The 25,928-nt window shown below is 60.2% G+C and overlaps 1 protein-coding gene across 8 annotated transcripts in view; it reads right to left on the bottom strand.

Annotated features, from left to right (window-relative positions):
• The window catches only part of NFIX (nuclear factor I X), a 97,127-nt gene that overhangs the window by 12,143 nt on the left and 59,056 nt on the right, over window positions 1–25,928 (bottom strand). For 6 of the 8 annotated variants that reach the window (XM_045990009.1, XM_045990011.1, XM_045990010.1 and 3 more), the window contains exons 3-8: window positions 10,887–10,949; window positions 10,453–10,527; window positions 9,982–10,102; window positions 8,737–8,873; window positions 5,771–5,893; window positions 3,459–3,634 (exon numbers count right to left, since the gene is read on the bottom strand). In XM_045990009.1, the coding sequence (XP_045845965.1) occupies window positions 3,459–3,634; window positions 5,771–5,893; window positions 8,737–8,873; window positions 9,982–10,102; window positions 10,453–10,527; window positions 10,887–10,949 (695 nt within the window). The remainder of the gene's footprint in view (window positions 1–3,458; window positions 3,635–5,770; window positions 5,894–8,736; window positions 8,874–9,981; window positions 10,103–10,452; window positions 10,528–10,886; window positions 10,950–25,928) is intronic. The other 2 variants (XM_045990006.1, XM_045990008.1) reach the window with 1 other exon arrangement.

The raw sequence follows: 25,928 nt of genomic DNA, 5'->3' as shown, positions 1-25,928 counted from the left end.
AGAAAACACCATCCCCAACATGGCACCAGTCAGATACCCTAAATCACCATCCATCTCTCTCTCTGCCTTTTTTTCCTAGGATGGTCATGACCTCCACCGCAGCCTTTGAAGTAGGCTGCCTCCCAGGCTCCCCAGCAAGCCCGGGGACAGCCACCTCTGTGTGGTCAGGCGCGCTGCGCTTTCAAACCATCGAGCCCCACGTCTGACCTGTGCCGGCCACACCCTTCTGAGCTCTGGCCGCCACCTCCCATCACCTCTAAAGACCAGCACCTAGGTCTGACATTGTCCCTCCAAATGGTTCCCTTGACTTGCTCTTTCCTGCCCACTCAGAGGTCCTCTGACAAAAGCAGGCAGGGGCTGCTGATCTCTGCGTCCTGGGCCCTTTGTGCCAGGTGCCCTTTCAGAAATAGGCAACTGCCTTCCTCCAGCAGGGCAGGAAACGCAAGTCTCCAGAGATCACAGCCTCACTCCTTTGCTCTGCACCATCCTGTGCTTGCCGCCCCCCTCCCCCAGGGGCTAGGACCCACGGCCCTCCAGGTAGCCCTCGCTCCTGCAGGGTGCCCTGTGCCTCCTTCTAGTCCTCAAGACCCTGTCTCCCCTCAGAAGGACCTAAATCACTCATCGCTCTTGATGAAGCCAATCCCAGCCCGACACGGCCAGACATCGAACACTGCTAATTTACAACATTTAGTTTCTGGAAGCTACTTCCAACCAGGCTACGGTATCTTAGCTCTGACTGGAGTACAAGTTGAGGTTTTAAAAATCCCGAGGTCTTGTGATTTTGCGGTGCCTTGAGACCTCACGAGTTAAAAGCTAGAAGGAACCTGGAGATGGGATAGCTCTTCACTTCAACAGACAGATGAAGATGAGGCCTGGCGGCTCCAGCGCTGATGCCTGAGGCTGACCTACAACCGGTCTTTCTGCCTCCCGGGGTCACGCTATCCCATTAGGCCCTGTGACTTCTCCATCGGTTCACTTGGTGGCCTCTTCTCTGTCAGAAACACAGCTAACCAGGCATCCTCCTTCTGCCCTTTGTGTCTCCTCTGAGTGGCGTGTCCACTTGGCCTTGGCCTTTACCGATCTGGCTCTTCTGAAGTAGGGCCTCTTGCTGTAGTCCGAGGATGAGCACGGGGTGGTGCCTGGAAACCCTTTTGCAAATCGTAAAAATTTCGTATGCGTACTTTTTTCTTTCTGCAAAGATGCTCTGTAACTTCACATTCTCAAAGAGGTTAGAATTTACTCCTTCAGGCTTTAGATCAATGGTTCTCAAAGTGGGTCACCCGACCAGAAACAGCATCGGCTGGGAACTTGGGGAGAAGGGCAGATTCTCAGCCCCACCCAGGTCTGGGGAATCAGACTCGGGTGAGGCCCAGGCACCTGTGTGTTAGCGAGCCTTCCAGGTGACTCGCGCATGCTAAGGCTGAGAACCTTTGCTCCGGAGGCAGCCACGGACCCAGAGCGGCCTGGTACTGCCACTGCAGGTCACCAGGTCAGCTGCAGAGCCTGGGGCCTCTGGCTCGCTCCTCCTCCAGAGCCTGCAGCCAAGCCCCAGAGAGCAGGCTCACTGAAGACACGCCCTTCTCCTCTCTGGGCACAACAGGCCAGGAGAGGAAACCCAGAGAGACTGCTCCCCAGCTGGGCTAGGCTCTTCTGTTCAACCAGACTGCCTGCTTGCCCTCCTGCCTGCAGTGTTTTATCCGTGGTCTACTCGGAGCAAGCATCTGCCTTCTGGACCAGACGAGCCCTTAATCTTGAACACTCAAGCCAAGGGAGAGGCTCAGGACCCAGCCATCATCAGGAGGCTTAAGGACAGACTGACCCATACTCCCGAGGGTCCTGTGGGTTAGCTTTGGCTCTTTGGGCTAAACTGGCCCCTCAGGTCAGTCTCATTTTGGTTCCAAACCCCAACTGCCTCTGTGGGTGAGAAGGCAGGCAAGGTGGGTTTCCTGGACTCTCTGATCCATATTCCAGACCCCAAGGCCCTTGGGCGCTGGGACACGGGCTTGTAGCTCCCGTACACTCTGCTGTCATCTCTGAAGGAACCGTAGTAGCTGTCGGGGGTCATGGCCACTTCCCCCTCCATGCCCCTAAAAGTGGACAGAGCTTGTCCAGAGAGGCGGGCAAGGCTCTGAGTGAGCCAGGGGGCTGCAGAGCCAGCGAGAGAGAACCTCACAGGGAAAAGGAGACGAGGAAAGTAGAAGGAGGGAGAACAGGAGAGAGGGAAGAGGACCGGCTTCCGTTCTGGACAGCAAGAGCGAGGAGGCTGAGCCGTAACCCTGCCCCAAGTCAATGCACCAGCACTTAGCAAATGCCCATTCTGTATGGGCCGCCCTGAGGCAGCACTGGGCTGTGTGGCCAAGGGCCGCCCACAGCTCTCTCTGGGCCACCTCTGGAATGGGGTTCCGAACGCCTCTCCCCACCACGGGCCTTTGAGCAACCTCCCTCCCGACTTCTCACAACGGGTTTCCAGGCTGGACCTTCTTACAGCGCCATGTGCTGCTGGGACTCTAGAACCTTCCCAGAGGCCTAGAGACCGCCCTGTCCCAACCCAAGTGCTCTCCCAGGGACTAAGAGAGGACCACTGTCCCACTGAAGGATCACCTCTGGCCCACCACTGTCTGGGATAAGCCCTTTGCTGAGTGGCCCGTGTTTCTGCTCACCAGGGCCTGGGCCCTAGGGCTTGCTGACAGAGAAGGGCAGTGGGGCAGCAGAACTCCATGGGCAACCAGCGTCTCTCCTAGGCTGAGGAGCAGAAGGGCTTCCCTCCAGAACAAAAACAGACCTGGGAACCTCTTGCTAAGAGTTCTGCCAATGGGAGACTCCATGACAGCTCGAGGGGAAGGAGGGAGGGCTTTGCTTCACGCCGGGCTTCTCACCAGGGAATGGTGATGCCCCCAGAGCACGCTGAACTCTGGAAATATCCTTGATCATCAGGACTGGCAGTGATGGTGCAGCTGCCATTGAGTGGGTGGGGCCGCGGATGCTGCCCAGTACCCCACAGTGCCCGGGCCGGCCCCGCAGGACAGAGAATGGACAGCCCAGACGTCAACAGTGCCAAGGCGAGGAACTCTCGGTCTAGCACCTACACACTCCTTGTAGCCCTGAGGTTTTAAGAGGGGTGCTACGAGGCCAGGAGCCCAGGCTGGGTTGGATAGATCACGGATACACTCTTACGGGGGAACAGAGACTGAGGGGAGGGCAAAGAGCCCGAGCAAGAGCAAGGCAGGCCCGGCCGCTGCCCTCGTCCCCAACTCTGGACGGTGACAGACAGGCCCTGGCATTACACATGGACCCCTACCCCCAGATCCAGAAGATGGAGGTGTTTGGCACAACTGGCCCTCTGCTGCCCCAGCCCTAGGAGGGCTCCCGGCTTTTGGGCCCTCTCCCTGTGAGCCCCGAGACAGACGGACAGATGCAGAGATGAGCTGTGGCAGGGCTCTGGGGGCCTGTGGACTCACCTGTCCGGTGGCCTGGCCCGAACCGTCCGAGCACACGAACTGCACAAACTCCTTCAGCGAGTCCTGCCCGTGGTGGTGGTGGTAGCGGATGGTCGGGTGCGTGAAGTACGGGCTCGACTGCTGGATGATGGACGTGGAGGGGAAGTGCAGCGCCGACGCCGTGGCCCGGGGGCTCCCTGTGCGCATGTGGGCAGGAAGAAGAGGGCGTCAGGACTTAGGAGGCAGAGGGGGGCGCAATGGAAGATGGGGTTGGTTGGTGGGGGGGGATGCTGGTCAGACAGAGCTCTGAGGAGCCAGAGGAAAAGGGAGAATGGAGTTAAGATCAAGGCCAGGACCAGAGTGAGGAGAGTGAGGCACCGGCCTCTGGTGAGAAAGTTAAGGCAGCACCAGATAATTCGACAATCGACAATCGGGGTAAGCAACGTCTTAACACAGTACTTTCACAAGCCGGACTGGCAGAGCGCCTGGATGGCTCAGTCGGTGAAGCATCAGACTCTTGATTATGGCTCGGGTCATGACCTCAGGGTCGTGATCTCAGGGTTGTGACCCTGAGCCCCACGCCTGGCGCTGCACTCAGCGGGGAGTCAGCTGGAGATTGTCTTTCTCCCTTGGACCCTTCCCGCCAAAATAAGTAAATAAATCTTTTTTTTTTTTTTACACTTTTTTAAAATAGAAAGTCAAATTGGCACACCAGGGCTGGTCAGCCAACTGCTGGTCTTTGTAATCAAGTCTGATTAGAACCAGGGCTGGAGCTAGGGGTGACGTGAACACGGCAAGGCTGGGCAAGTGCAAGCCCAGCCCCATCTTTTGTTTAAAGCGCTGATAACTGTTTGTCGCGTGTTTTTGCAATCTTTTCAATTACTACGTTAAATATTATTTATCTTCATGACTAAGGTTTGGGGGCCTCCTGAGAGTCTGTCATGGGGAGGGCCTCACTGGCTTCACCCTGGTCCAGGGTCTAGGGGTGAGTCTGGGGGAGGGACAAAAGGGACCAAGGGGTCCCAGGCTCTGGCTGGAGACAGGGCCCCTTTCCTGTGCAGGACGAGCCCTTGAAACGTATACACCCGCCCCTGCATGCACAGGGCCGTGGCTGTGGCCGCTGCCCCCCAGGCCGCGTTCCCGCGTGCTCAGCCCCGCGGTCCTTGCACACGCATCCTCCCCACACACAGCTCGCACCCCGGTGCCGGCCCCAGCTCTTCCCTGGGCCGAGTCCTCCCCCTCCGGTCTGTTTCCAATCAGCTCACTCTTGCTCTCAGTTTCATTAGGGGGCTGAGGAAACTTGGCTTCTCTCTGGAGTTCATAAAAGCTGAGCGGAGCTGGGCCTGCCGCCCTCCTGCTGCCTGCGCAGAGAGGGCCTGGGGTCCCCGCCCCCACCTTGTGGCCACCACACCCAGCCCCAGCGCAGGCTGCCTCTGGGCTCTCAGCCAGGAGGCCCCGAGGAGGAAGCCGGGAGGGTAAACCTCACTCTTCTCTGTGTCCTACAGACGAGCCCACAAGGCGGCAGGCAGGCAGAGAAAAAGTCCAGGCCTCTTTCTGCCAGAAGGGTACCAGGGGAGGGAAAAAGCAAATGAGGGAATGGGCAGGCCGAGGACTCAGCTCCCACCACTTCCTGCCGGATGCCGTCCCCTCAGGAACGCTGAGATGTCCCCCCCACCCCGCCCCCACCAAGCACCCGCTCCGAGACCAAAGCACGAGAGCCCACCAAGGCAGTGGGCTTGCTCCTCTCCCTGGAGAACAGCCCAGGTGCTACCAGCCCTTCACTTTTGGCCAAGGGCAGGGAGGGCCTGAGAAGGGAGCCTGGGCTCCCCTGAGTGCGCTTGTCAGTCTGTGCCCCACAGCGACCCACCCCGGTGCTGGGCAATCAAACCCCAGGCTCAGCCAGGAGCTAGGAGAGAAGAGGTGAAAAGAGGACAGAGGGAGAAGCCTTGTGCTTTTCCGCCCACCACGGGCAGGAGGCAAGGAGAGGGGGCAGGAGCGGGTCTGAGGCCTCTGTCACAGAAGGCAGGTCGGGGAGGGCCTTGAGACAGGCCCATGCCGCACAGCACACGCAGGCGCGCGCGCACAAGCACACACGCATGCACCCATGCACAGACGTGCACATGGGGAGAAGCAAGTGGGAGGCTGCTTGGGAACAAGGCGAGGAGGGGCTGCCGCAGAGGGAGGGCCCGCTCCCGTGCCCACCCTCCGCCGGACCGCCGCCTACTCAGAGAGCTTGGGGCTGTCACCCCTGCTCCTTCACCTGGCCAGCTGCCCCTAGAGCGCTCCACCACCTCCCCCGCTGCCCCCCCCCCGCCAGGCCCCCCATTTCTCACCTGGTCTGACTCCAGCAAGCACAGGCAGCGGGTGGTGAGTGAAAGCCATGCGCGGGGAGCTGCCCTGAGAGGAGAGGGCACTGCAGAAGTCCAGCTTTCCTGACTTCTTTAGAGAAGCCGGGCCTGGGGGGAGGAATCAGCAACACAGGGCAGGTTTAGCTGGGCCGGGGTGAGAGCAAGGGAAGGCGGGAAGCCAGCAGCCAGCTCCTCTCTCCTCTGCCCCCTCCCGGCTATCCCTCCCCCCCCCCCCCGCACACACACCCCCCTCCTGCCTCCTTTGCCCCATTCTGGCTCTGGTTCTTAGGCCCGGCGTGCTGCCTGGCCAGCTACAGGTGCTCTGACTGGAGAGCAAAGCGAGACCCTCGGGTGCGCAGGGTAGGAGATGAGCAAGGGGGCCCATCGTGCTCCCTGAGGAGCAGATAATGAGCTCATAGGGCACAGGTTGAAAAGGTGGGATGCAGGGGCGGGGGGCGGGGAAGGTGTGCAGGAGGAGCCCTGGGGAGCCAGCTTCAGAGTGGGGGGCGACCCAGAAGAGCGATGGGCTGGGGTCTGCTCTGTGGGGCCCCGGACTGGGGGAGGCTCTGGCAGGAAGAAGCCACAGTCCTTGGGAGGGACTGCAGGGGTGACATAGCACCCGACGAGAGAGCAGGAGGACCTGGAGGGACAGGAGGACTTGCGTGGACACTGAGGGCAGAGCGGGACAGGAAAGGAAGCCCCTGCCAGGGGATCCAGAGACTGGGCAGCTGCGAGATGTGTCATTTGGGGGCTTTGTTCTCCTCCTGGTGCCAGAGATGGGGTGGCATTCACTGGGACAGGGGCACAGAGCCCCCCCCCCCCCGCACCTTGCAGCTCTGTCTGAAGGATCCTGATGCTGCCAACCAAGTCATCTCTGCACCCCGAGAGCATGATGTCCCATGGAGGCTCTGACACAGCAGGGGCCCTGGGCCAGGTCCTCCAGGGGACCTTGTCCCCTGTCCTAGGCTGAGGCTGGAGGGCTCAGATGGAGCGGAGCGGATGTGCGGAGCTGCTGTGTTTCAGGCACAGACTCTGTCTGAGTGGGAGTGGGGGGGCTGCGGTCTTAACCGCGGAGGGAAGGGGTGGGGGAAGGGCGAACTCCCAGCCGCCAGCAGAGGTGTTATCTGGCGGCAGCTGTGTGCCACCTGATAGCTGGCACGGTGAGGGGGTGGGGAGCACTCCCACCAGCTGTGCACAGCTGTCCCCGTGGCCGCACAGCGCCTCCCCAGCTGTTCCCTGTCCTGCAGCTGGGCTGCTTAATTGGCGATTTGTCGCAGCGCAGCACGGGGAAACAACACCGCGGGGGTGGGGGGCGGAGGAAAAGAGGGGAAAGCAAGGGAGCTGGGGGTGCTGCAGGAGGATGTTGGGGGCCATGCGTGGCAGGACAGCTGGAAGGAGCAGAAATGGCAGGCACCGGAGCAGACGGCTGAGAAAAAAGAGTGGGAGCCAGAGAGGGGACAGCTCCTTGGGCACCAGGTCAGGGCAGAGGGACCAGGAAGCTGAGCCCCAGGAGGCCGCTACGGATGCAGCTCTCAAGGCACTTGCAGCCTCCAGAGGCAGTCACTTAACTGAGGCCCTGGCTGCGGAGTCTTCAAAGCCTTTTCAACCCCTTCTCTCTCTCCCAGAGAAGTATCTGGGCTGTGTCAACCCAGGTCCCTGCTTGCCACATAAAGCCCTGTGAGAGGCACCCAGAGACTGCCCGGAGAGCTGTTCCACAAAGGTGAGCTTTGCTCTTGGTCCCCCCCCCCCCCCCCCCCCGCGCCCAAGGTCTGGAGATGAGCCCTCCTCCGCTCCTCCCAGGGAGCTGAGAACGGGTTCCCTGGACCACAGCAAAGCAGAAGCCCTCCCCGCCCCTCGGCCTTGCTTTTCCCGAGCCCCTGCCCGGCCCATTTGCTTGGCCCATCTCTGTAGAGGCACATCTGGAAAACACCAGGCAAAGCGACAGCAAGTCAGGCCTTCCTCTTCCTGCTTCCAGAGCAGAGCTCCCGTCCCCGGACCTGACCAGAGCGTACAAGCCCCGTGTACGAGCCCTGCACACGGGGCTGCGCTCCCCAGCGCCGCGACTCGCACCTCAGGGACACACGCAGGGTGTGCCCCGCCGGAGTAGCCCACGGCCAGCCTCTTCATGCGTGTACCGGGCACGCACACACACAAGTGGGAGCACACACGCGCACTCTCCCTCCTTCCCATCTGGGTTCTCTGGGTCTGCTCAGGCCTCCAGTCAAGACTGGAAGTGAAGATAGGTGGGTTCACGGAGAAAGGAGCAGCTAGAGGGTAATGGGAGGACTGACCCAGCTTCCCTTAGACCTTTGCCCTCCCCTAGCTTTCCCGCTTGATTGGACAATGATTTGGTCATCCCTTCCTAGGCTCTGCTCCTCTCTGGGATTCCAGGGCCTTCAAACGAGTAGTTCTCAACTCGGGATGATTCTGTTCGCCTCTCCCCTATGCCAGGGGATATTCAGCGACATCCAGGCACGTTTTTGGTCATTATACTTCGGGAAGGAGTGGGGAGTTGCTGCTGGCTGGGGGCTGGAGGCCAGGGCTGGTGCTCAGCGCCCTCCAGTGCACAGGACGGCCCCACCTCAGAAAATGGTGTGGCCGCACATGTCCATGGTGCCCAAACTGAGAAACTGCTTCATACCAGGGGACCACAGAGCTGGGGTGACCTCTCTAGAGAAACAGCAAGAGAAGGAGACCACGAGAGCTCAGGGCCTGGGGCCTCTGCTTTTCTTCCATCACACCCATGGCTCTGCTGCCCATGTAGGGACAGCCCAGCTCCTAGCCTCCACCCCCTCCTTCGGCCTGGTCTGCCCTCCTCTGGAAGGTCAGGACGCAAGAAGACAGGTAGCGCCACCACAGCAGGGGAACCGGAGGGAGGCTCGCCGGATAAGCTGAGCAGGAAGAAGAGGCTCCGGCTGCCCTGCTCTGCGTCGGCCCTACAGCGCCCATACCTGCATCCACATCGTTGGGCCAGCCACTGGACTGGCTGCTGCCAGCTGCTGGGGAGCGGCCTGTACCAGGATAGAAGACATCATCGACAGGGCTCTCCATCTCACTGTCATCGATGGACTTGGGGCGCTTGGTGGTGCTGGGGAAGAGGAGAGGGATCAGGTAGGCCAAGGGGAGACTGAGCTACAGCTACTCAAGCCGAGGGTCCCAGGCACTCACTACGTGCCCACCCCTGAGACTAGACCGGCCCTGGGAGTCCCTCAGGGCTCAGCCCACCTGCTCCTCCTCCTTAAGCCCCTTCTCAGTCCATGACACCCTCATCCACGGAGCTGCCCAGGTCAAAGAGGGAGCAAAAGCCTCTTCCCTTGCTTCCCTGGCCCCGCCTTCTATTTCCCATCAACCCCCAGGGCCAGGGCAAGTTGAGAGGCACTTGCCAGGCACAAAAATCCCAAAGGGGTGCTACAAAACTCAGACATCGAGATACTAGGTTATTTTATATGAAAACAGTACTACTATGAAGCTACTATAGTATTATAGCGTAATATTCTAACAAATTAAAGTGAATGCCAAAAACCTCACAATGAACCAGAAGTCCAAGCTTTTGTAAAAAAGCACAGGATCCCTTCCTGCCCTGAACAACTGGTCCTGACGAAGGCTGAATGTGTCCACCCCCCAACACCTCTCAGCCCCCTCCCTCCCTCTCACGCCTCTCCCCCACCCAGCTGAGGCCCCCCTCCACTCCAGCCTCTAACTGGCCGTCAGTCCTGCCCACACATGCTGTTGCAAGGGGCACTTTCTGGAACCCATATCCCCCGCATCTCCTGCTTCAAACCCTTCAGTGGGTTTTAAGACTAAACACCTTCTAGAGCCCTCTTTGGGGGGGGTCCCACCTGGCTGTCCACCCTTGGCTGGGATGGGGGCTGCTCTACTTGGAGCCTCCATCCCAGACCTGTCTGGGCTCAAGTGTCCCTTCCGCAAGAGAGAGGCCTTCTCAGATCCCCGCTGGGATTGCCTTCCAGGCAGGCCCATGCCTTGTTTGGGCTTATGTCGCCAGCACCAAATGGCCCGTGACAGCACGAAGCAGGAAGCTCAGGGGGTTGGTAGCATGGCAGGCCCTGGAGCTCTGGAGCCCACGCCCTCAACAAGGGGTGACCTTCTAAGGCTCCCAGGCCTTGGAAGCGTAGCTCGCTGCAGCACCTGAGATGGCCTGGGGCTGGGGGGGGGGGGGGGCAGGGTGCTGGGCTCACCTGGTGGAAGGAGGGGAGGTGATGGACCGCCGCCCCAGGGTCACCTGGTTTATGTTGTAGTAGCTGGGACTCTCCAGGTCTGCCAGTGAGAAGTTGGGCCCTGATGCTGTCGCAACAGGAGCTGGGAAAAGGCAAGAAGGTGATAAGGTTTGAGGTGTGGAAGGCCCAATGGAGCCTTGTTTTATCGTCCTAAGCAACTCCCCAGAAGCCTCCTCCTGGCTGGGGCATCTTTGGGCAAGAGCCCTCAGTGGTGATTTTTCTCCTCCGAAGCAGTGGGGACTAGAGACTGGGCTCTCCAGGTGCCTCTGCTCCACCCGGCCCAGTACCAACGGGCAGAGCATCCCAGGAAACCCTGTCCTCCCCTCTGCCAAGACCCCACCAGCAGGGGGGGCCACAGGGGGTCCGCGTCCCACCTCCTTACGCGCCCAGTGTGCTGAGCTCAGCCCTGGCTGGAAGAAAGAACTCACTTACTCTGTGATACTCTCACCAGCTCTGTCACATTCCAGACCCCGGAAGTCACAAAACAGTCCTGGAAACTTAAGTGCCCTGAAGAGGGGAAAGGACAAGTGAGTGAGTCAGGCAAGGCTGGGAGGGGCTGCCTGCCTGTTTCCCTGAAGCTCTCCCCACTCGTGCTTTGACTCCCTCCCCTCCAAGCCTTGCATTCCAGACCCAGGCTGGCCCTCAGGGGCCCTCATGTCTACACAGAAAGGTGAGTAGGCTTCAGGTGAGCTCCCGCCCTTGGGGCATCACCTGAAGTTCAGCTAAGGAATGGCCAAGTAAAGGGGAAGGAATGGAGGAGAGGGGATGCCAGGTTGGCCAGGGGGAGGGAGGGCAGGTGGGGGCAGGGCAGGCCACAGAGGCTAGACATGGGCCCACAGGAGCGGGGTCGGGGGGGGGGCACTGACCATTGGGCAGTGGTTTGATGTCCGCATCTCCTTGCTGGTTTGAACTATCTGATTGTCCGGATTCTGCAGGAGACACAAAGGGGAGAAGGGGTCAAGATTAAAGTGCCCCCCACACACCATCCAAGCAGCTGCCCCTCCAGCCCTGTAAACACCTTCACAGCACCCTCTCCTCGGAGGGAAGCAGCCTAGGGACACCTGAAGAGAGAAGGAAGTCCTATGGACACCGGGGCCAGCTCCTTCTCGGTGGCGGGGTGTCCTTGGCACTGCGGGGAGGTTGGCCGCAGCCCGGGCCTCCACACACCAGATCCCAGTAGTGCCCCAGTGTGACAGCCAGCACGGGCTGCAGACACTGCCCCATGTGCCTGGCGGCAGAGTCGCCCTGGGAGAGTAGCAGCGGCTGAGGACCAGGGCGAGGACGATGCCCACGAGCGAAGCCAGTGATCATCTCTTTGCACAGCTGGGATGAACCCAAGGGTCCCCCATCCTCCACTCGGCTCCAGCTCCCGGGGGAGCAGCCCCTTCCTTCTCTCACTTCATTAATTACAGCCATTCCTACACCTCACCTTTATGCGCACAGGCAGTGCCTGGCAACCCCGAGGGGGGAGGTCTGCCCTGACACTGTCGCCCGCTCTGTGCCAGCCTGTCTGGGCTGTCTCATGCCCCAGTGCCACAGCTGCTCAGAGGGAGCCCCGAGACAAGGGCCCATTGTGCGGCGGGAGCTCACAGAGGGCTGGGGCAGGGTGGAGTGTGTGTGTGAATATTTTGCGGAGCTTGGGAAAGCCCCCCCACCCCCGCCCCCCAGGTCCTCAAAGCTTTGTGTGCCAGGGGCACAATGGGGACCTCCAGAATGCCTGCCCAGGCACGACAGCTGGCGAGAGGGTGGCAGAGGGGGGCCAGGGCAGGTTGGGGGACAGGAGGAAGGCGAGGCATTTGGTAAAGAATCGGCCGCTCAAGGGGAAAACATGGGGGTGGCATCAGAAAACCGCACCCTGGTATGGGCCCAAGGCTCTGCCCAGCTCTCTGACCCGGCCTCCTGGGTCTTACCCACCACCGCACGGTCAGCCTGCAAGCCTGAGAACCCCCCCGCCCACTGGCCTCACAGCCAAGCTGCTCACACTTGGGGGGTGACCAGCGAGGAAGTTCCTGAAGAACAAGGCCTAGGCCCAAGAGATTGCAGCAAGGTGGCCTGTGGCCGCTCGGCCACTCGGGAGGAAGGGAAGAGTGATGGATGAGGGGGGCTGGTAAGAAGAACAGCGCCCCCCCGGGAGCAAAGGCCCAGGCTTGGCTCAGGCCAAGTTCTTGTCCACCTGCCTCAATGTGACCAGTGGGAAAGGACAGGTTGCCTACAACAGGACAGTTTCAGTCCCCACTTGCCCCATTCTTTACCTTGTTCCGTTTTTTTAAGTCCAAAAAAAAAAAAAAAAAAGGCTGGGCTGGTCACAAATCGAGAAAACAGAAGTGTATAAGGAAAATGTTAATGAGGGCCCCTCGCCCCCTCCAATTTGGGGCACATCCTGCCACACGGCCCTTTGTGCTCACGCCTGTGGTGTGTTTAGGGATGGGGAATCCCACCCCAGGCCACGTCTTTGCTAGTGGCCCTCTCCGCTCTGAAGAGAATCTACAGGACCTCCTGCCAGGCTCCCAGGAGGGCACCCTCTCTGTGCCACAGTGTCTTGTGGGCATCAATTCTGTCTTTCTCGCCTCCTGGCCCCTTCCTGGCTCTCTAGGTCTGATTCAACGCCCCCTGCCAGTCCAGGAAGACTCAGGTGAGGGGCTGAGGGTGTGGGGGGTCCATTCTAGGGCAGCCCTAGACTGGGGGAGTCGCGAGCCTGCTTCATCTCCCAGGGCTGCCCTGTGCGCCACTCAAAGCTTCCGAAGGGCAGAGCCACCAGCCCAGGGCCTGCAGCCCTCGGAAGGGAACACGCTCCCCTACGGCCCTGGGGCGCCTGCTACTGACCCCACCCATTCTGGGACCGACACAGTCCCCACCAGCCTTCCAGGTCCGGGTCCGTGGAGCTGGGGGAGCCAGAGGCGTCCACCCAGGAGTGTGGTCCCGGGCCCCCCCGAAGGCGGCCAGGTGGAGACAGAAAGCCGCGCGCATGCGCACATCCAGCTCAAGGACAGCAAGGCGAGAGAGAACCCGACAAAGAGATGGAGGTGGGCCAGCGACTACGGCAGAGACAAATGGGGCTCCAGGAGAGCGCGATAGACAGGAAATCCTTCTAAACCAGGACACTGTCCCGAAACGTTATTGCTGTTATTACTATTAGCTCGATGTAAAGGAGCAAGCGGGAGCGAGGATCCAGCGCGGGCGAGGCCCGCTGCCACGCGCCTCCAGGCGCTGCTGGCAGCCATCTTAGCCCTTGGCAGCCATCTTACGGCTGGCGGCCCAGCCAGCGTCCCCACAATGCCACCCCCGCCGGCCCCCGGCATGCTCAGCTCCGCTCCAGGACAAAAGGCAGAAACGCTGGAAATCTGGACCCAGCCAGCCCTGCAGCAGGGGCAGCTCCGGCCAGGGCCCCACTGTCCCGCTCCAGCAGCACCCCCTGCGCCCTGGCGGCCCGCACCCAGTAGGAGGGGAAGGGAGGGTTAAAGCAGGAGCCCTGGGGACACCATGGTCTGCTCAAAGGCAGCTGAGGCCCCTGCAGGCCAGCCCAGGCCCAGGGGCTCAACTACGAACGCTGCCCAGACAGGACAGTAAGGGACATGATGGGGGCAGACCCTTGTCCACCCGGTGGACAGACGGGGCAGGGGGGTTGGGGGGGCTGACAGGAGCCCACAGAGCAGCTGCAGGGCCAAAGAGCCGCGGGCCCTGGTGGACAGGCTCCTAGGGAGGGTGAGGAGACCACCCGTCCCCCCGCCCCCAGAGCAGGGAGCCAGCAGGCTAGCTTTCCTGGGCTTTTCCAGGAGCCGTGCTTCCGGTCTGGGCCTACTCTGGACACCCCTCTGGGATCAGAAGCCGCACCACAGGCCAGTGCACCAGGGAGCGTGACACCCCAGCATCCTGACTCCTTTCCCTGTTTGGACTCCCCGGGGGAGGGGATAACCCCAGGCCTCAGGACAGACAGGAGGAAGGTCCCTTTATGACACCCCTCCCCACGCCCCGCCTCATGGCTGCTCAGCTTTTATCTGGCAGAATGGGGCTTATCAGAGCCACCAGCTGAACAAACATACAAATCCACGGTTAGTGAGAAAAAACCCTCTGCCTGAACTCTTTATCTCCTGTTCACAGGCCCCACGCACTGCCCCCTGCCAACAGCACAGGAGGAGACCTGACTGCTGCACAGCGGGGGCTCCTCTCTGCGCTGCCCCCCTTCTCCCCTCGCCTCGGACCCAGAGCGGGGCGGCTCTCCCCTGGCAGTCCCAGCCGGGCGGGTTTGCATGAGTGAGCTGCTGCCACGTGGGAGCCCCCCTCCAGTGTCTGCTTTCTCGCCAGGGATAATGGGCCAGCTGGTGGCCTGTGGGCCAGTGGAGGGGCAGGGACAGTGTTGGCTAGCACAAGGCGGACAGGTGCCCAGCTCCATCTTTTATCCTCCCCCCAAACCCTCCCCCGGCCCACGCCCCCGAGGCTGTCACTCTGATTCCAGGGCCACATCCCCTAGGAGCCTCTCTGGCCTCGGCTCTCCTCTGCCTGGCTGCCAGAGTGGTGGAGCCCCTAAGTACACACCCCTGGTTTGGGGCCACCCTAAGGTCAGCAAAGCAGCCCTAAGCCCCCTGCCTGCACCTCTCATCAGAGACCACTGCTGCCTTCACACCCTAGCGACTGGAGATGGGAAGCAACCGCTGGGGCACCGCTTTGGCCCTGACGCAACTCAACCTTTCCCTCTATCCTGGCCCGGAAGACCAGAGGGCATCATCTCTGGTTTTAAGCTTCCTCGCATGAGGCCCATCGAATATAGCCTCCTGAAAACAGTCCAGGCCTATGTCCTATGCCTGGGCTCGATGCCCTGTGCAGAACGGCATCAGGGTCCCTGAGCCCAGGCCAGGTTTGGGGTTGGAGAGAATCTCAGAGCCCGCAGCTTATTCTCCATGCTGCCGGTGGTTAAGCCAGCTCATGCCACCCACGGAAGCATGCTCAGCTGACTGCCCTCTGCGTGGGACCTGCGCTACTCATGGGATCCACACCTCAAAGGCAGAGGCCACCTGCCCATAGTGCCTGAGGACCCTGGCCACTGTGGAGGCTTCCGGAAGGGGGGACTATGCAGGGGGCAGGTAATGGATCTGGACTCTGTCTCAGCATGGCTCCTGGGTCTGGGGCTACTCCCTGTTCGTCTGCACACGTCATCAGTCAGCCCCCTTGCCTCGATGGCCTGTGGTCTTCTGCAGTACCCACACCCAGGCCAAGCTCAGCCAACAGCTGGCATGTGGACTCTCCTTCCTTAGGTCCCTCCACAGCCCTGGGACAGCCACAAGCCCCCCCCCAACCCAGGACTGCCTTTCTCTGAGCACCAGCTCTGCCTTCTCTGCCCTCCAAGGCCCCCTCCTTGCTTTATGGAGCTCTTCACCTTTTCCTTTGGAATCCCATTTCTGGTCTCCTTTTTCTCTCGGCTCCACACACCTCTCTCTGTCCTTCCTTCTCCTTCACGTTCCCTTTCTCCAACTTTCTTTCCTCTCCCAACCTTGCCTGTTTCTGTGTGTGTGTGTCCCCAGAAGGGCTCTGCCTCTTCGTGGGAGCCCTGGAAGGGAAGCTGCAGCAGCCAGCAGGGGCCCAGTGTTGCACACGAACCCCGACTGACAGCATGTTATATATGCGTACGTGTGTTTCCAGTCACAGACAGACGGGCAGATATTTATGGCTCCCGCTAGGTAAAGGAGGAATTCCTGCTTGCTGCCGGGAACGCTCTGCCTCAGCTCCCACCCGAAACAAGCTCCCTCAGTGAAAGGGGCCACATGGAACTTGCTGGCCGGCTGCCTCCACGCACATCACTGACAGAGTGAGCTCTCAGGTGGCCAAGAGGAGGGAAAGACCCAGCTCAACCACACCCACACGTGCACACACTTAGGCAAGCACAAACACGCACGCACGTGCACACGCTACCAGCAATTTCCTGCCGTTCCACAGGGGTAGGATGAGAGGAGGCACTGGGAGCTGCGGGCCCACTGGGCACAGCATGCTGGGTGCTGAGCACCGGGCCGGGCCGCAGAGGAGCCCACCTCTAGCTCTGCGGCTCCACTGACCTCTGGGCTGGAGCGCGCAGCCCCCAGAGTTCGCAGTTTGCTTGCCCTTCCCCAGGCTCTCCCAGGGGCTGAGACTTGAGAAGTAAGGCAGCGGTGTGCTCCGCTCCAGGGGTGCTGTCCTCTGAAGGACTGATGCAATTCAGGAGCCGATCCTCCCCCTCCCCCGGGTGGCACTCCCCTCCCCCACCTGTCCCCCTCCCTTCTGTGATTCCGGAGCATCCAGGGCACTGGAAACCCAATCTCAAGGGGAGCCAGAGGCCTGGCCCGCAGCAATCAGAGCTGGAGAATGTAACTATTGTGCCTCTTGAAACCTAAGTCTGAGAATCTGAGACACCCTGAGGAGGGGAGCGGTGGACGGATGGGGGGCTAGGGAGACGGGTCACAGAGGGGTTCTCCCCATCTCTGCAAACAGGCGACTCAGGGACTGAGGAAGTCCTGGAGAGTGCAGGGCAGCCAGAGGGCGAAGAGAGGAGGGGCTCGGCCTCCGCTGGGCGTAAGGGGCTTCTAGGATCTTTCCTTCCCTCTTTCCGCTCTGCAGACCACCCCCATGAGCCAACCAGCTCCTGCGTGTGCACACAGAGCCTGGAGCCATCCCGAGGTTACCTAGAGCCCCACAGGGTGGGACACAGGAGCATGACCAGGAAGCACAGCCCTGAACATATGGGCAAGGGAGCGGCCAGGGACACGATGGACACATGTGTCACTCCCCCCTTACCTTCATCTCTCCTTTCCTCCTTTCCCTTCCACCCACAGATCTGAAGGGGCTTGAGCCTGTGCCTTGAGTCACCTGTACAGGGGAGGAAGGCTGAGGGCCAGGGAAGAGACTCAGTCACCCCTGCACGATCTAGACCTGCTCTGGCTGTCTGTGAGGCCTGCGCTCAAGAAGGCCATGGAAGAGGGTAAGGCAAGGCCAACAGCACAGGTCACAGGGAACAGGTGCCCCTGGCCCTGGCGACACTGTCTTTCCCACCTCAACCCACACCGTCTCCACCAGCACCGCCTGTGGTCCTCCGGGAGCCAGGGCCAGATCTGCTTGCCGCAGGGCTCCCTGCCCAGCAGCGCGACCGCAGAAAGGGAGAAAGCAAGTCAGTGGGCTCCTCTGGCGCCCAGGAGACCCGCAGAAGGGGCCCCAAAGGCCAGACCCGGGCACATAACCCTGGCGCATAACCCTGCCGCCTCCAGGGCGCTCCCGCGGTGTGAGCTGCTCAGTGCTCTCTGCCCTGCACCTGACGGGAGAACCTTCCTCGGCACTACCTCCAGCCCAGGAGGAATGAGAGATGGGGGTCTGGTCACTGAAGCCCGGGGGAACCAGGGGCCCAGTTGTTCATCCCCATGATATGACAGACAGTGGCCAAAATGGCGGAGAGAATGAGGGTTGCACCGTGGTGCGGAGTCCAACACCCAGAGGGTGGATGGAGGGAAAAAAAGCCCAGTCAGCCTGTTAGGGGCCTCTCCAACCCTGGGCCAGCAGTTAAGCAGTTAATTCCCAGCAGTGAAGCCCTGGGAGATGTGAATTGACATTCAGGCTCCTCCCCGGTCTGCCCCTTTGCAGGAGACCCGGAACTGACCCCCAGCACCTCTGTCAGCGATCCACGATCCACGGCTCTCTGTGAACAAGCAGATCCGGGCACCTTACATCTGGGGGGTTCCAGAGATGCCCAGGGAGAGGAAGTCCCGTCAGAGCAGAACTCCCAGCAGACAGGGAGTGGAAGTGAAGTGGCTGCTACTGAAGGAAGCAGAAGGAGGGACCTGCTGAGAGCTGGAGGGAGACAGGAGCTCCCCACCCCAGGCCTGCCCTTGGCCTACCCAGGGAGATGTCCTTGGTCTAGACCCCATGTCCACTCCAAGGGCGGGCCTCACCCCAGCAGAGAGAGGGTAAGAGGGGCACACCAAGGGCAGTGGGGGATGGAGATGGACAGCCAGCGGCAGCGGAAACACGCTTCCCTTGGTTCACATCCAGACTCCAGAACCTTCCAGCCCAGTGACCTTGGTCAAGTTCTAAGCTGTTTCCTCCTCTGTAAAATGCAGATGCCACCTGCCATCTAGGGCTCTTGGGCAAGGACTAAATGGGAAAACAGGTGTAAGGTGCTTAGCCCGGGGCCCACTCGTCAATGTCACCCGTCCTTCGTCCTTGCACGTGGACCAGCATTAGCTGAAACTCCTCCTTCTCCTGCACAGCTCAAAGTCTGCCTCAGGGAAGGAAGTATGGCTAGCCTTCAGCTCCCCCTACCACCGGGGAGCATTACGACACATTAAGAATGCCTTAGATTACTGCCTTTTGGTGGCTCGCCCCAGAGAACGAGGCCAGGAAGCTGATGGGCTCCCTCAGGGCCTGGCCTGGCCCATTACCATCTCCAAAGAGGGGCAAAGAGGTTTCTCTGGACATAAAAGACCAGGATGCCTTCTACAGGTGTGTCCCTCTCTGAAGGCAGTGGTCAGTCAGAGGTCTCAGGATGGTCACCACACTGGAAATGGTGGGGGAGAGGCAGTGAAAGGGAAGGCCAGGGGATGGGCAGGCCAACAGGGAAGGGGGAGAAAAGCGTTTGCCCCTGGACTCTGAGGGCGCTGGGCCCTGCCTCTCCTAGTCCAGCGCTAAGGATACAGAGAACCGAAGACACCAGAAGCGTGGGTGCTGCCCCACGGGGTGGCCAGCCGCCTCTCCTGGGAGTGCCAGCTGGTACCACAGCTAGCCAGCAGCTGCAGCCACCGTTTCCAAGAGCGCCTGGGGCCGGGAGTCATGTAATAGTTGGGTCCATAAAAGTGCCCGCACCCCCTAAAGCTTCTGTCCCCTCCTGCACCTGACAGAAGCTGACAGTGCAGAATGCCCTCCATACCAGCATGCCAAGAAGAGACTGGGCCCTGGGGAGGGGGCACCCCCATCCAGGCTAGGGGCATGCAGAGCTGCTCCCCAACCCCTACCCGCTTTCTGTTTCCAGCACTGCCCTTTCTGACCCTTTGAGCTGCCCAAGCCAGGCCTGGCCAGACAACTGCCCCCACCTCCAGCTGCTCTTAGGACTATTAATAGTGTCCCCACCTCCCAGGGTCAGGCCTCACCCTCCCCCGATCCCCTAAATACACTTGCCCTTGGTCCAATTACTTGTAAAAGGTACAGAGTCCTCCAGGCACTAACGCTAACCGGGGATGAAAACGCAGGGGGGTTGGTGCAGAAGTTCTGGAGGCCACCGGAGGGACATGCCTGGAATGAGCAGGAGTTTGGGAAAAGGAGGGAAGGAATCCGTGAACCCCAGAGCAAGAGAATGACAAAAAGACAAAATTAAAACTAAGAGAGAGGGAGGGACCAAGATAGAACATCAGAACCAGAGTAGGCAAGAGGGCCGCGATAGAGAGAGGAGGAGAAGTAGAAGGTTCCAAGAGGGAGGAAGAAAGGGAAGAAAGTGGAGAGAGAAAGGAAGACAAAGGAGAAAGTGACTGCTTAACAAACAAACAAACAAACAAACAAAAGAAACAAAAGGGGAGAAAACATTCCTAAGAACACTCAGCAGTGGCTTCATAAGCGGAGCTCGGCCCAAGCCAGCTGCCAGCACCTGATGGGGGACTCAGTGGGGTGAGGGACTGGAGAGGCCCCAAGTCAAGGAGCCTCTACCCACACACCTTTGCAATGTTCCAGAGAAGGGAGGTGGGGGGCAAAGGATGAGAAGAGGAGGCAGAAAAGGAACAACTGACCAGGAAAAGAAGGTGGGAGAGGTGAGTCCCCTCAGAGAGTCAAGTCACTCCCAGCCCTGGGCGGGGGAAGGCTCCTACGCGGAGCCTCCCTGCTAACAGGGAGAGGGTCAGGCTGGCCAGAAGATGGTGGGGATGGGAGAACGTCACGGCTCCCTGGGCTCCTTGTGTTCCAGGTTACCTCTCTCTTTCTGGACATGAGCAGAGTCTTACCCCCGCCCCGCCTCCCACTGACCCTTTCCTTAGGAGAACCCAAGGGGCCTGGGGAAAGAGAACCCACCTAGGCCAGAGCAGGCCAAGGCCACCTGGCTCCCATCCTCAGGTGCTCTAGTTTCCTCAGCTCCCTAAGGGGCAGCACCTGACACCCAGGCTGGTCCCTCTAAAGGAGCCTCCTCTACCAGGGAGGCCTTCTGGGGAGACACATACTTGGGCTCATGGAAGAGCAGCAAACACAAGCCATAATCAAAGGTCTAAGTGGCGAGCTTCTTCCTGGAGGCTGGAAGCCAAACAGTCTTTCCTTTAAATCCCATCTACACTGGGAGCCTCTGGCTGGACCAGGGCTGGGGGACTGGGAGACTCTGGTTCTGGAAGGCTCAAGAGCCCCAAGGGGGACACCTGGGTGGCTCAGTCCTTAAGCGTCTGCCGTGGGCTCAGGTCATGATCCCGGGATCCTGGATCGAGCCCCGCATCGGGCTTCCTCCTTGGCAGGAAGCTGACTTCTCTCCCACTCCCCCTGCTTGTGTTCCCTCTCGTGCTGTGTCTCTCTCTGTCAAATAAATAAATAAAAATCTTAAAAAAAAAAAAAAAGAGCCCCAAGGACTTGGCCACCAGGCCTCCCAGACCAGGGGTTCCCAGCTGGGAGCACCCCACCAAAGCATCAGTCCCCTGGGGTCAAGTCCTGCCAGCGTTTTGTTCACTAGTGTATCCACCACACTTGGAAGTACAATTGGAAAGAATAACGACACTCTAAATAGATCCTTCTAGATCCTTCTTCCAACTTCTGACCGCCCAGGGGACAGAAGCACCACATGGCTAGCACCTTCCCTTCTAAAGAAGAGAACATTTTTCCTGCAGGTCCATCCTCAACACTCAACACCCAAGGAATTGATGTGGAAACCTCAGTACCACTAATTCTCCTGCAAAGCCCAGCTGGGCCCGCACTGCAGGACTGGTCACACGGACCTCCACACCTGAGGGCTGGACTGACCAGAGAAAGGACGCAGAGTCTACCTGTGGAGGGCAGGGAAGGGGAATGCTCTTGCAAGCTTGCTCTGCTCCCTCCCCTCCCCCACCCACAAAGACCTATGGCAGCCACTGTCCAGAGCCACCCAGACAAGACCTGAAGAATTTGGGCCTCTGACATCAAATCTCCAACTTTCAGCATGGAAAGCCCAGGCTGGGTTGAATAACCGTGTAGGCAGATGGCCTCCTGAGGGCATGAGATGGCTCTGGGTGTCAGAAGGAGCCCTGGGCCTGGGATCCCAATCCTTGACCTGCTGTTATCAGGCACCCAGTGTGTCTCCCAGACCTCCTCTCCCTCCCTGAGCCTCACTCGGGCAGGAAGTTTTAGAGAAAAGCAGAGGGTAGTTTTATACGCTCTAAGGCGCCAAGCACACATAAGGAAGGCATAGATGGGGCAAGGAGGTTGGCCTCTGGGACCCTATATTTCAGCTTTGCTGGGATCCTGAATAGCAGCTGAGGGTTGTCTTCCAGAAGCTTGTACCATGGCAAGCCACCTGGTAGGAGGCAGCTATTCAGACTCGGGGCTGGGACTGTCTAAGCTGCTGAAGACACCAAACGATACCGACCCTCCAGGTTGGCAGGTGCCAAATCCCCCAGTGACAATGCCCTGAAGGGCCAAAAGGGGCTTTCCCCCAAGCCGAGCCGCGGGGGCAGCAGGACTCGGGCCGCGCCCGCACGGACCGGCGCGCTGCACTCCCGGACGCCGTAGCTAGGTGGCGCAGCTAGTTAACACTAGCTGCCCTCCGCCGGCAGCCGCGGGGCCCGGGGCGGGGGCGGCCAACCTGCGCGCCGCCCGCCTGGGGCTCCAGGGGCCGGGGTTCCCTCTGCTCGCGCACGTAGGAAGTAGGAAGGAGAAGGCCCCGGCCAGACCCAGGCGCTCGAACCCCGGGCTGTGCTGCCCGAGGCGGCGACTCCCGTTGCTGCCGTTACCGCTGCCAAGCACATCCCGTGATGTGATGTGAGGGCCGAGCTTCCCGTTCTCATTGATTAGGAACAGCTTGCGGTGCGGGGGCCGGATGGAAGGGGGCCGGGGAATGGGCGAGCGAGGAGCGGGGAGGGCGGGAGCTGCCAGGTGCATGGCTGTGGGGGTAAACCAGTGAGCTCAGGCCCACCCTGCGCGACGCCACCGCGGCTCTCTCGGTCCCTACCTGCCTCCCCCAGGCAGCGGGGCTGCCCTGGGTGTGGGTGAGTCTGCTGCCGCGTGACCCCAGGGCTGTTCCCAACACTCCACGACGCCCCCACCTTTTGGCAGCACAGACCTGCCCCTGCACTTGATAAACGCTTGAAGAGAAAGATTTCCTTCCGCCGCCCCTCTCAAAAAGTTAAAAATGGAGACTAAAGTCAGAGATCAGGAACCAAGGAGAGGGAGAGAAATGGAGAAAAGTCAAGAAGAAGAAGAAGAAAACAACAGCGCTCTCTGCAGCGGCGGCAGCCGTCGGGCAAGCACACCCTCCCAGGCGGGTGTGGAGAAAGGCCCCTTTGTTTGGCAGGGAGGTTAGCCGAGGTGAGGCCCGCTCCCCCCCTGACCCTGGGCCGTGCAGATCGCTTCTCAGGGCTCCGGACTGGGTCTGGCAGCTTCTCTGGCCCCCCAATCCTTCTCCCACTCCTCCTGCCAGCCAGCGGAGTAGCCCAGCAGTGGGGGAGTGGAGGGGGGGGGGGAGTACTGCTCCCTACCCCAGGCCTTGTCCAAACACCAGGGGTCACACATGTGGGACGCCATTGGACTGGGTCCTCCAATGGGCCTTCTGGACGCGGCCACTACCAGCCACTAGCGATTTGCCTAGCAGCTCTTAAGCTGCAGGGTTTTGGGGGGCAGATTCTGCATGCAGCAGTCCCCCACAAAGACATGGCCAGAGAGGGTGGCACGTGCTAGAAGATGGCACCCCAGGAGGCACAGGCTGGCCGACCACGCCCCTCCTGCCCACAGTGAGGCCCTGGGCATCTCCTGTACCCATTCTAGACACAGGACCTTTCTAACAGCCCCGGTCTCTGGGCTAGAGGTGGCTCGTGCGGAGCTTCCTCAAAGTGAGGGCTGGGCTCTGGCGCTGGGATCACCCTCAGATGAGAAGCACGGCCTGAGCTCCTTCTGTTCCCCAAGCAGGGGCTAGAATGGGGTTGTAAAGGGGGACTGAGAACAGGCCCACCTCCAGAGCCTGCCAAAGCAGAGGCTGCAGAGGGAGCCTGGCAGCAGTGGGAGGGAAGAGACACTGAACAGCATCCCCTTTGCCCCTCAGCACACCCCATCCCTGGCTCAGGTTGGGGAAAGGACCTGAGGGATGGCAGGCCCCCAAGCACTGTGTGCCCTCTGCCCATTAGGGCAGGGGTGCAGGCTCCCCAGAGCCCTCCGGCCTCTCAGACAGAGCTGGAGGGCTTTATGCTCAGCCAAGAAGTGCAACCTTTTTCCAATCAGCGGCACCCTCGACCTCACAACCCATGCATGGGCAGCAGAAAACGGAATAAGGGACTGGCCTGGACCAGTCTGCTCCAGACTGTCCTCTGGCCTCCAATGTGAGGGATACCTGTTTTTCAGGAGGCCCCATCTCCTACCCGCAGTACCACAAAGCCAAGCAGTGAGAGCAGGGAGGAGGAGCGGTGTGTCGCTGGCCTGGCCCTTCCCAGGCCTCTGGCTTGGAAAGTGGGGGAAGGAGGGAGGGGAGAGGAGCAGCAGCTGGACTCGCAGGGAGCCTGAACCATCCTGTCCAGGGCTGAAACGGCGGCAAGAAGCTGTAGCTCGGATACACAATGTCCTGCCAAACCCCAGTCCTTTAATTCAATTAAGCGCGGGACAGACTTCCCAGATTTTTGTGTGTGTGCGAGTGCATGTGAAAACCCTGATGCGTGTGAATCCCGGGAGCCGCGAGCATGTGTGCACGCGTGTGGATGTGTGAATCCTGATGGGAGAAGAGGAAGACGAAAGGATGTAAATGTTGGGGGAGGATAGAGGTGGGCCAGGATGGCTCCTGGAGAGAGTGGCTCTGTGTCTAAATCTTCTTGGAGGGCTGAACTCCGGACCCGGGCTTCTCAGCCCCTGCCCCATGGACCGCTCTGTGGTGGGGCCGGCCTGTGCATCTCGGGCCTCCACCCACTGGATGCCGGAGCATCACGCCCCCTCAGTTGTGAGGACTAAAAATGTCTCCACCATTGCCAAATGTCCCCTGGGGGAAGAATCAGCCTGGTGGGACCCACCACTCTGGGGCACAAGATACAAACCGAGACTCGAGACTGACTGTGTATTTATTCCCGGTGCCTTGCCTCACCTCGCGCCCTTTGGGCTTACATCCCAGTTGCTTGGCTTCCCAAGTGTCTCAGGTTTGGCTCTTTTTTTCTGAGATATTCTCCCCCACTTACACATCTGGCCAGAGCGGCTCAGCAAGGGTTTTATCAGCAGCAAGGTGCTGGAAAATGACTTAGCCCCCGCCTCCAGCAGGGAAAGGGAAAGCTGTCACGGCTAAAGTCAGGAGCCAAAGTCATGCCCTGGGCCAGATCTGCAGCCTGAGCTGGGGTGGGCGGGGGGGGGGGGGGGGGGGGGGGCGGGGAGGCTGAAGGCAAGGTACCTTGCTCAACCCCTGGAGGCCAACAGAAATCAATGCACAACCCTCTCACCATCCTACCCTGGCTGAGCCCTAGGTCAGGCCTAACCCAGACCAACTCCCCTCCCCTGTTCCTGGGGTCACCTGTGGCTGTCCTGGCAGGAGTGGGGGGACTCAGTTCCAGCAGCCCTTCTCCCCACAGGCCCAGGGTGCTTGCCTCTCTCCCTAAGCCCTCCTGAAGCCTTGAACAGCCCCCTTCTGGGAGCAGAGCCAAAAAGATGGGAGAAGGATGTTTATAAGCTGCTAAAAGGGAAAAAGGGGGAGGTGGGGCAGAGAGGCCCAGGCCTCCAGGTAGTATAGATTGGGGACCCAGGTGGGGAGGGAAGAGGGGGGAACGCCTCCCCCCCAGTGAGCCAGACACCTAGCTAACCTAGCCAGGTGGTGCTCCCTGCACTGTCCTGCTGGACCACAGCCCAGCATCACAGCCTCAGCTCGCAGGGGCCTCTCACCGGACGGTGACCTGCCAATGAGAGTTTCCTGACACTCTTATCCCACCCCAAGGATGCTGAGACACTACGGGTTTTAGCTCGATTCCTCTGCTCAGCCTGAGAAAGGCAGAACCAGGGAAGGAAGGGCGCAGGGCCCTGGGGGAGCCCAGGCTGGGGGTGTGGTGAAAGGAGCCAGGCTTGGCGGGAGCTAAAGCCGAGTCCCCAGCTCGTAGGGCTCGGCACACAGCTAATGGGAGGCTGGCAGCGGCAAATTGTTGTTTACTTTTAATTAAGTAAACAATGTCGGCTTTCCGCCTCCTCCCCTGCCATCCCAGCCAGTAATTTGGGGGATGACAATGGGGTTGTTTCCTTCCTCCTGCCTTCTTTCCTCCCTCCAAGCACTCCTGCTCACTCCCTGCTCTGCACAATCTTTACAACTTGCCAGAGCGGGGTGAGGCCCCACCCAGGGGGTTGGGGGGACAGGAAGGTCCAGGGTGACCGGTGGCCTCTGTGGGGAGCAACCCCATGGTCAGGTTCACCACAGGTGGCAAGGGCAGCTAAGCACCTGGATGTGGCCCATTCTCTCTCTGCTCCCTCCCTCTCCCACAATCTTCCTCTCTAACCACCAAAATCTAGGAAACAGGGGATCCAGAGCCTCCAAGCAAAGTGGCAGCAGAGACCAGAGCCCCAGGTGAGAAAGTATTTTCCCAGGAATGGGATGTGTCTTTCCCATAGGTAACCAGAAGGTGGACCTTCTGGTTCACCGGGGCAGGGCAAGGGCACGCCCGAGGCTGGTTAATCCGTGGGGCTGGAACTCACTGAGCCAACTGGCAACAGAACAGGAGGTCCCAGCTTTCCTCAGAAGCGGGGCTAGCTTCGTGGCCTTGGTTTCTGCTATTCCTGTAGGTGGTTCTCCTGAAAGG

Source organism: Meles meles, chromosome 20, assembly GCF_922984935.1.
Source record: "Meles meles chromosome 20, mMelMel3.1 paternal haplotype, whole genome shotgun sequence".
In the NCBI taxonomy this organism is placed as follows: Eukaryota; Metazoa; Chordata; class Mammalia; order Carnivora; family Mustelidae; genus Meles; species Meles meles.
This window is presented reverse-complemented; position numbering and strand designations above follow the sequence as displayed.